The sequence below is a fragment of the Martes martes genome (assembly GCF_963455335.1).
Source record: "Martes martes genome assembly, chromosome: 14".
NCBI classification, from domain to species: domain Eukaryota; kingdom Metazoa; phylum Chordata; class Mammalia; order Carnivora; family Mustelidae; genus Martes; species Martes martes.
In genome coordinates this window covers 51,223,570-51,233,850 of record NC_137902.1, presented here as the reverse complement: position 1 = coordinate 51,233,850, position 10,281 = coordinate 51,223,570, and the positions used below count along the sequence as shown (strand labels likewise).

At 58.0% G+C, this 10,281-nt stretch overlaps 1 protein-coding gene across 1 annotated transcript; it reads right to left on the bottom strand.

The window, feature by feature from the left end:
- Positions 1–205: 205 nt before the first annotated feature.
- ZNF503 (zinc finger protein 503) lies at positions 206–3,846 on the bottom strand (the record flags this gene model as incomplete). The annotated part of the gene is made up of 2 exons (XM_080822326.1): positions 206–2,759; positions 3,544–3,846. 2 exons carry the CDS (start codon positions 3,844–3,846, stop codon positions 1,125–1,127), a joined length of 1,938 nt encoding a protein of 645 aa, XP_080678452.1. The 3' UTR covers positions 206–1,124.
- Positions 3,847–10,281: the final 6,435 nt, after the last annotated feature.

Sequence of the window (10,281 nt, the reverse complement as noted above, 5' to 3'; positions counted from 1 at the left end):
CAAGGCCAACCCCACGACTGGTCAGCCCTTTGCTTCTTCCTGAAAAATCACAACAAAAACAATAGGAAATGCAGCCGCGGTCCTGGGAAGTAGGAGTAGCCGTGAGGCCCAGGGAACCCACTGCGGCCGAAACTGCCATGCTCTTCCTTTCTCTTTAACCAAAAAATAAAAAAGATAATAAGAAGAAGTAAAACCTTTTAATACATCAAATATACGGAATTTTAATCTTTAAAGCGATACATTGTCTATTATTTTAGTACATGACGTAAACCTTACTTGTCCCCTTCTCAGCGGGTGGACTTAAAAATTAAAAATAGTTGTGTTCCTTTTAAAGAACAAAATAAGGCAAATGAGGTTTTGGAATAAAATTGTTTTTCCTTTTTTTTTTGTTTTCTTCCAGAATACATACAAAAAAATACCCATTCTCTTTCGATGGTATACACCTTAAAAATAATTGCAATTTGAAATCAGAGCTGACAAATTGTGACTTGTTTTGTTTTGTTTTTTCATTTTTTGTAACAAACATGCATGTAAATTTGTGTTTCAATCAGACATTAAATAAGAACGTACAATACAATAATAGCAATTTTAAAGTAACATTAAAGAGAAGACCTCTAGTTCTGTGGCGGTTTTGTATTTATTTATAATCTACAAGGGACGGGAGGGTTTGTTTTCCACATTTTTACCCTCAAGATTTAATTTTTTTTTTTTTTTTTTACCCCTCCTCCTTTTTACCTACGGAGCTCAAACTAAATAATGCACTTTTGAACCACGGGTCCGCTTGGAGCTAACATAAATAAATACCAGTGTCCACCGATGCAGTCCTCAGATGAACACTTTCTCAATTAATTTTTCCTTCTTTTTCTATAAAAAGTCAAATGATATTTTTCAACTTTTATAAAGTTTGGGTGGGTGGGGAGGTGAGAGGTGGGGGAAAGGGGAGTTTCCCACCGGGTCTCGGTCGCTGTTTTGGGTAGATAGATACGGTATATATATTTTTCCTTTCCTGGCCCGGGTCATCCCCACGCGCGAGTGACAGTAGCCTCTGCCCTGCTTCCACCCCTCCCTCGGCTCCTCCCTTCCCCCTGCTCCTCTCTCTCCCTCGCTAGCCCTCCCCACCGCCCTCACTGATACCCCAGCGCGGAGGCGGTGGTCAGTCTCTGTCCGTAGAGGGCGTAGGGGGAGTAGTAGGGTCCGGTGGCGGCGGGCACAGGCACAGGAGCGCCGGGTGTGGGGAGCGGGCTCTTGGAGTAGGGGTGGTAGCGGCTGCTGAGTCCCAGCGCGTGGTGGGGGCTGCGCAGCGCCAGCGTCCCGGGACTACCCGGAGCGCCCGACGTGGGGATGTGCATGTGGCAAGCCATGGCGGCCGCTGCGGCGCTGGCCAGGGACGATGAGCTGGGGTAGCCCGACAGCAGTTTGTCTGTCCCGGGGAAGGCCGTATGGGTCCGCAAGTGGCTCAGCAGCTCTTCGGACGTGGCGAAGCGCTTGTCGCAGGGCCCGTTGGCCGACACCCAGTTGCAGATGTGGGGGAGCGGGTCGTTAGGGAGCATGAAGCCGTAGGGGTAGAGGGGGTGGCCGGCCAGGGAGGGCGGTGTGGCGCCGGCAGCGGCGGCAGCTGTTAGCGATGAGTGTACGCCGTGCAGCGGGTGCGTGGGGTACACCAGCGGGTATCCTGACTTGAGCGCCGCGGCCGCCGCGGCCGGATCGTGAGCGCACGAAGCGCTGGCTGCCGCCGCCCCTGCCAGGTGGCTGGCACAATGGTAGCTGAGGCAGTACGGGTCCCGGCACAAGCTGGCTGTCATCACGGATGGCGGCGACGCCCCGGCCAAGGGGCTGGAGCCGGCCGGCTTACTGCAGCCCAGAGAGCCCGCTGCGGCCGCCGCCAGTTGCGCCCCCACCAGGCTGCCCGGCTTGGTGGGGTCAAGTGCCACGCCGTGTGGCAGGAATTGGGGCGGGTAGCCAGCGTAGGCCCCAGCCAGGCTGCCTGGGTAGGTCATACCCGCCGGAGGCAGAGGGAACACTGTCTGGCCCGGCTTGTAGGGCGATACCGGGGCCACCAGCCCAGAGCCCAGTACCGAGGAGGAGGTGGGCGCGCTGGGGCCCGAACCGGAGCTGGAGCCGGATGAGCCGCCGCAGTCTGAGCCTAGAGCCTTGCCCCCGGGGCCCCCATCTGGGTGCTGGTTAACGTCCACATTAATCCCTCCGCCGCAGCTAATCCGGCCGTGCGCCAACCCCGTGGGTGCCCCTTCGGCCGAGGTGCCCCCGGAACCCTTGCTGCTGCCACCGCCGCCGCCCACGTCGGGATCCTTCTTGTCGTCCTTGCCCTCCGGGCCGCCCCCGGCCGAAGGCAGCATGCCTCCTGGCGAGCAGGCCGAGGCGCTGGAACTTGGGCTGCCTGTCCTGGGCGTGAATGGCTGGCAGGTGGCGCTCGGTACCCGGAATCCGGACTTCTCTGCTGAAACCCCCCCGCCGCCGCCCCCGCCACCACCGCCTCCGCCGCCGCCGCCTCCCGGCTCCTTCTTATCCGAGCCGGGTTTGGAGTACGGCTTGAAACTCGACTTGTCCTCCACGCCGATGTCGCTCAGCTTGAGGGGGCCAGACTTTGCGTCCTTGTCGCCCCCGGTGCCGCTGCCGGCACCGCCCGCGCCGCCCCCATTGGAGGCGACGGAGGAGAGTTTGGAAGAGGGCGAGGGGTCGGGCTTCCCGATCTGTGAGCATGTTTGCGCCAACAGCGCCAGCGGGCTCTTCTTGGCATCAAGCTGCGGGGTCAGACGTGGGGTTGGGGGTGGCACAAAGAGAAAGAAGGGGAAACCCTTTAGAATCCTGGCTTCTAGGGATCAAACGCCCTTCCGCACCCGCCAGTGAAGACCCTCCCAGCTCTAGGGGCAATTCTAGACAGCACCACTTCACCTCTCCCCAGACGGACGGACGGACAGACAGACAGACACACAGACTCGCCCTTGAGAAAGGTAGCAGCCTCCCTCTTACCCCACCAAATCAACGTATTTCCTGACCTCTCTAAACGCTGTGTATTTAAAAATACTCACTAAATGTTTTTGTTTCTGACTTCTAGACCCAGAACTACACACACACACACACACACACACACACACACACACACACACACACACATTTATATATATCCCCAATTCTTCAGAGTAAGGGCTTGGGCAGTTGGCGCCTTAGAGGCTGTGTACAAATACCAGCTTCTGGGGAACCTTAAGACTGCGACTTTGGAACCGCATTTCGGACTTCCGCCCGTCTTCCGGGCCGAAAGTGAGGGGGCCTGGGTCAGGGTTGGGGCTTTAATACTAAAGAGAGAAATAAGTTTTGGTTGCTTTGTTCCCTTAGCATTCACACCCCATTCTACCTCCTACCCCCTTTCCGCCCTAGTTTTTACGATTCGGGAGCACTATGCTCTCCCCCATCCGGGAGCTGAATCACTCTGACCACCCCCCCACCCCCAGATCCCGAGAGAAAGAAATCCCGTGGAGCGGCAGCCAGGGTGGTGGTCCCAGCGCGATCCCGGGAGAGGGTCCTTACCTCGATGGGGCTGACGGGAGTAGAAGGCAGGGGCTGCAGGTACTCGGGGTGCAAAATGTGGCCAGTCCGTGCCGTCAGCATCTTCAGCACCTTGATGGGCAGGCGGTTAGCCTGGCGGAGAGGGTCAGAGGGGGGCACAGCGTGCACAAAAGGCTTGGTGCTGCCGGCCGGGGACGAGCCTTGGCCGGGGCCGGAGCTATTTCCAGAGAGCGCGCTGGTCCAGGCAGGGTCCGCACTGCTGCCGCCGCCGCCGCCGCTGTGCTTACTGCTTCTTAGGGCAGAAAGCGAGGGCGCTGTGCTCATGACCCACCCGCACGCATGGGAGCAGCGGGGGGAGGGCTCCGTGAGGCGTGGGGCGGGCTCCGGGCTGCGCGCTCGCCGGGGAAGCAGAAGCAGTAGGAGGAGGAGGAGCTGGCGCGGCGGCCACGGGCACCCAGCGCGCCTTCTCGGCGCCTGGAGCCAGAAGCGAATAATCCTGGGTGGCCAGCAGCGGTGCCGTGGCCGAGCGGGAGGAGCCGGTCGGACTGTGGGAGTGCCGGGTGGCTCGCCGTGTCCGCCTCGGGCTGTGCCCCTGCGCTGCGCACTCGCGACCCGGCGCTGGCGCTGCGCTTGGCGATGTGAGCCGCTGCCTGTCCAGCCGGGGCTCTGGCGAGGAAACTCACTTCAAAAGCAGCTGCACCGAGGGGGAGATTAAAGCCTTTGCCGCCTTCCAATCAAATGGGAGCCCGAGGTGATTGGAGGGTCAAGGGGATGTGACGCGTCCCGCGCCGCCGCCGCCGCCGCCGCCGCCGCCGCCGCCGCCAGGACTCTCAGCGCTGGTTTTAATGGGCAGCTCCTTCTTCACCGCCCCCCTCCCGCGTGTCCCCTCCCTCGATTTCGCTCCGAGGACGAGCTGGACATTTATTCTGCGTTTGCTATGTGCCGCCTCCCTCTTTTTTTCTTCCTCGTCGTCCTTCCTTTCCGTGGCTCGAAAATAAACTGAAACCTTTTTTTGCAGGAGGGTGCGTATGAGGAACAGATTGAAGGGATGACCAGAAGGAGCAATGGCGGGAGTCTGGACAACGGCCGGACTTTCACCTCCAGGGGCGCACAGGGGACCCACACACCAAATAATCTGTCTCGCTCAGTAATTGAAATCTCTCGCGGCTCGGCCGCCAGGGTAAGGAAAGGTGCGGAGAGGGTGACGGAGGAAGTGCGCCCGCCCGCTTTGATTCCCCAAGATTCGGCAGCGGAGAAACCAGAAGCTAGGTGGGCAGCGGAGGCGGCGGCGGCTGTTCTCCCGGCTGTGCGCGGGGCTCCCAGCCCTTCCCAGCCACGTGACTCCCGGGGACGCGCAGATTGGGGCTGGAGCGGGGGTCACATGTTTCCTCTGTTTCACACTCAGTCTTCTCCTCCACACCCCCCCCCCATTCTTACTCTCCCCTGCTACCCTCTCTCCTCCTCTCCCCCTCTCTTCAGTTCTTTGGGCATCTCCACCCCTCCATCAATTGTCAATGTTCCTCGACCGCAATCAATCAGTTATTTGTCAGCTCTTGTCAATCCGCCCGTGATTTATGTCAGCTTTTGTTGCTGATTACAAGGCGGGTGCGACTTGAAGGAAAAAGAGTGAGGAAGAGAGAGATGGAGAGTAAGGAAGAGACCAAGGGGGAGCCAGCGGAGGGGGAAAGAGCAGCAGCCTCCTGGGATGGGGTGGGGGGTGGCTCTAAGAAAAAAGAATGAAAGAGAGGAAAAGAGGCTCTCCGTGTCAGGAAAATGAATAGGGAGAGTAAAGCGCGCAGGTGTGCCCAGGGCGCTGAGAGGGCTGCTCAGGCCTGAGGTGTGCGCCTCTCCCCTTACACATTTCTACCTCTGGGACTTCGGTCCATTGGGGCCGCGGTGGGAGGAGCTGCCCCGGTACCCGAGACGGGCGGCGGCGACGTCTAAGATGGGAAATATTTTTGTCCCCAGGATGGTCCCTCGGGAGCATGAGGATGTCAGGCTGCCAGCCTGCCGCGGACCCCACCCTTCGTAGTGCCCCGACCTCAAACGCAGACTTCATTCTGACAGGCACACCACAACGCAATTTTGAGTCCTGAAGGTCAATGGTGGGGTACCTCCTCCCCGACTTAAGTCTTTGACCTTCCTTCGGATCGCGGCTAGGGCTGAGAGGCTGCGAAGAGGCCTGGCCATGGGTGTACGGTGGAGATACCTCAAGCTGAGTCAGATCCCCTCTCCAAACCTCTCCGACCCTGCTGTATCCCCGCAGGCTTGGTAGCCGGGGTTACTCTGGGCCGCTCGCTCGAATTTATGGGAACGCCAAGCTGGGACTGACCTGCGTGGAGAAAGCAGAGGGAAGAAGAGAAAGAGGGAGGGGGCGGCTGCCTGTAGGAACTTGGGTCTTCCAGGGAAGCGGAGCGGGACTGCCGCGTTCCCCTCGATTTGCACCGTCACTCCGGCGGGTTGGAAGAAAGAGGGGAGGCGCTGTGCCTGCCTCTGTGTACCTGGAGCTGGGTGCACAAGTGTGTACGGACGTCTGTGCCGCTGTGTCAGTTGTCAGGGCTTTGGCAGCGTCCGGAGCGAGTTCGGAGGTCGTCTCCAGAAACTCGCAGAAACGGGAAGGGGGCAGGAGGAGGACACAACCCCTTCCTCGGAAGGACTTGGACGACTTTGAATCTCCCCTCCCCCACTTTTCCGCCCCAGCTCTTCTTTTGTTGTCAAGTCCTTTGATAAATGGTAGGGCAGGGAGCGCGGGGAGCCAGGAGCCAGTCTGTACCCGCGCGGGGGGCAGGGCCGGGTCTGGCGACCCAGTTTTCTTCGGCGCTGAGCCCCGTACCGCGTGGGTCGAGTCTGGGACCTGCCCTCCGCAGGCTCGCCCTCTCCTCTCTCACCACCCCGTTCCCTCCCCCCGCCTTTTTTTGGTCTCTCTTCCACTCCACACAGGTACCGAGAACTTTCTGGGGTGAGTTTTAGAATTTTTTCATAGGCATTATTTTCCTGTGTTTTAATCTTATCCCTTGATTCTTTAGGTTGGTAAACTTGATGAGATTGTAACTTGACTAAAGATAATTTGGAGAAGAGGGAAGTGTGTATTTTGGGCTGCTGTTCGTCGGTGTGCGTGCCTGCGTGTGTATAGGTGTTAAGAACACACCTGCGGTCAAGGGGATTTGGTGTCTGCCTGTGCGGAGGTGAGGAAGGTGAGCCCGTGAGACGGTTGTGAGGCCACACGCGAGGTTGTGAAGGTTGTCCGAATAATCTTTGGGGAGCGAGTCCCAGATGCCCGTTTCTGAGGGCAGGACAGTCCTAAGCTGTCTCTGTAGGGCAGAGTGAGGGGGAGGCCGCTTGTATCCTGCGGGTATGTTAGTGTCTGTGTCATTGAGCGCGCGGCTGTCGAGGTGCCGGCCGGGATCAGCCGTGGAGCTCCCAGCTCCGCGAGCCCAGCCGTGGATCGCGCGTCGCCGCAGCCTCCACACGAGGCCTGGACACTGAATGCTGGGGGCGGCGGCCTGAAGTGGAGGTGATAGCGGGCGTCTTCTCTCACCGCCCCCCTCCGCGCCCCGGCCCCGGCCCCGGCCCCGACAGAGCCCAGTCTCCAGACTCAGTTCTTTCCCTCTCCTGGAATTCCAGCGGCTTTCTCTTCACACCGGGCGGTTCAGGGGCGGCAACCCCAGCACCTAAAGCCTGGGGGAACCAGAGAGTGGGCCCCGCGTGCCCCAGAATGGGCGTGCCTCGGTGTGGCTGCACACGCTCACAGGCCTGCGCCGTGCGGCGCGCGCGCGCGGGTCGTGGTCCGCATGCGTTCGCTCTTCGCAAAGCCCAACTCGGAAGGTCCGAGCGCATGGGGGCGCCTGGGGGCCTGCGCGTCCCCGGCTTTCGGCAGGCGCCAGCTTCGAGCCTGCGCACCTCGCCCGGGAGGCCAAATCCCTGAAGGCCTTGCAGGCCTTGCGGGTGGGGGAGTTATTAATTACTCCGCACTAGGCCTAAAGCCTCCAACCCCAGCGGCGGTTGGCGTGGATGTCCTGCGGATTTTATTTGCACACAGTGTAAATGATTTGTTTTCTCTAAAAAAGGAGTGGGCATGGCAGATATTTGAGGAGGGGGTGGGAGGAGAAGGAAGGCGAGAGAGCTGAGGAAAAAAGTTTGAAAATGCCTTGAACTATTCACTGTCGAGATGGCTAATCAGTATTGAGGCCGGAGGGCAGGCGGGCCGCCTTTCACCGCCGCTTCCCTTTCATCTCGGGCTCGGCGGAGGCGCTCAATTAAAAGCCTATCAGTTTGTAAGTAAATCAACGCCTATCAGAGTTGTCACATCAAACAAAACGATTATTATTGCAGCCCGCCTCCCCTATTAATCTCCCTCGAAGATAATCCGCCTGACAGGTCAGGCCCGGCGAGCTGGAAAGCCTGGCCCAGAGCGCCCAAACAGTCCAGGACTGGCGCTCGCCCCTGGGGGCCTCCCCACCGCGGTCCCGCCCCGACTTGTAGTCCCTCGGGAGGGGGGAGAGTATGGAGCTGGCGGAGGCCGCTGGTCCCAGGCCCGCCCCTCCGGACTGGGAGCCGGGCCCAGATTCGCAGGACTGGTGGGGGACGGTCTCGGGCCGCCCTCACCTCTTCTCCGGCCTGCGGTGGCACCGGGCCTGCCGGAGCCACGGTCCGGCCTGGTCCCAGCGCCTCGCCATGGCCTGTACTCTTTCTGGCTCGCCTGTCCTGACTTTCCACCCCCCCCCCACCCCTTCTCTTTTTTGTTTTCTCACCCGCCTCTTTCTAGACTCCCTATTTATTTATTTATTTATTTTCCTCCTCTTCCTTCCCCCCTTTTCCTGTTTGACGGGGAATATTTCCTATTCTCTCTCCCTCTTCTCTGTATACCGTTTATACCACTTCGGCGCAATCACACTTTCTGAAGCAGGGCATTCTCAGGGCCCGGGTTATTTCTCCGCGTCAGGGCTGCCTCAGGAATGTGTGCAATTACCAGGAACTCCTGACAAAGTCCTGTCTAATTTCTACCCAGGCAGGGGCACTCAGAAGTTCTGCGACTGTTTTAAGGGTTGGGTGCGTTTGGAGGGGTGAGAAGAAAGGACCACAGCAGTGTGATGCTTGGACGGTTGCAAGCGCCCTATTCTGGAATAAGTATTTGGCCTTGGAGTTTCACAGCTGCAACGGCGCCGATCTCGCTCTTAGTGCTCCCTGAGCTTTGCAAATATGTGGAGGAGACCCTCGGGCATCTGGGCTTCAACATTGAGGATGTGAGGGGGTGCCTAACACCTAATAAGTAAATGTAGTCAGATAATCACTTCTATGCCTTCAAACGGGCCCTCCCCGGGCGGTGTGGGGCCCAGATTCCGCACGGAGGAGAAATCATGGCCTTCTCCGGTGTCCTCCAGCTTTGCGCTTGGAGACACCTCGGAACCAAGCGCAACCCGTCCTTTTCCGCGCTATTGCTCCGGATTGATAGGCCCAAATGGCCACTACCTGACCCCTGTGGAGCTGGGTTTGTGGGGTCGTTGAAGTAGCTAAGGGGGAAAGGTCTGCGGGCATGACCCCAGGTCCTGTTACCCTAAATGGCAGGTTCAGCACTTGGTTAAGTCTTCCTCTCCGGGCCTGTATCCGGGAGAACCTCAGGGAAGACAGTGTTGGGCGTCTGGGCCGAGCCTCTTCCAGTTGTCACAGCGTGGTCCGAGGTCGAGGTTATCGAATGCAGCCTATCTCAGCATGTTCGGTGTCCAGAGCTGTAGGACCCGTGGCTCCCACCCCGGGTTCTCGAAAGCCCTCCTAATTGTGCACACCTTACACAGCCGACCTGGTAGTATTATTTATTTCCATACCGGGAAATATTGTAGCGATGCAGTTCAATTATCTATGTGACTGCTCTTCTTAAATGTATTTATTTCGCCTCTGCCACACCACAGATATTTAAAGAGGTACACATAGTGCATCCTTCAACCTAGCAAAACTCACTCTGGTTATAGGAAATATTCGCTGTGTGGTTATTTGGACACAAGGCTATCTCGAGCCCGAATTGCACTCAAGCAGGAGCTGTTTAAAAAAAAAAAAAGAACTTGTTCTAGAATTTTTCCAACTTAACTGTATGAGCACACACCAAGAATTTAATAATATTTTATATCCCTCTATAGATCTAAATATTCAAATATTATATTACATCTTCCTGAAACAGGAAGCGATCTTCCGTTCACACTGGACGTGGAGCTGTTTGTATAATGTTCATCTCCCTGCACTTACACATGAATCTTGATCTAATAAATTCAACCTTGTCATTTTTAGAATCGACGGGATTTCTCTGCGGTTTGCGCTGCCTGTATCCGAATAAATTGAGCTCGCAGGCATCCGGCAGGAAACGGCTCCCGGTTGGAGTGTACGCCGACGCATCGGCCCAGCACGGGACGCGAGGTGGCTCCTGGTGATTGTGTGGCTGTAGGTCCGGCCTCCGAAGGAGGCTGGACTATCAGCGCTCTCAGGCAGGGAGCGGCCCCTTGCTGCCCGGCAGTGCCCGGCAGCCCCCACCTCTGGTGGTGCTTCGGGAACCTGACCGGCCGAGTCCGCCCGCGGCGAAAACTGAAAGCAAATTCTGCGGCAAATGAAGCCCAAACTTTCTTCGACGCAACTTTGCCACAATGATTCGGTGGCGACTTAGGACGGCGCGCTGGTCTGTGCGCGTGCAAGGTGGGGGTGGTGGGCGAAGAAAGCTTGGGGCGGCCGAGCCTGGCCCTAGACGAAACACTAGGGAAGTCGCCTCCCCTTCCT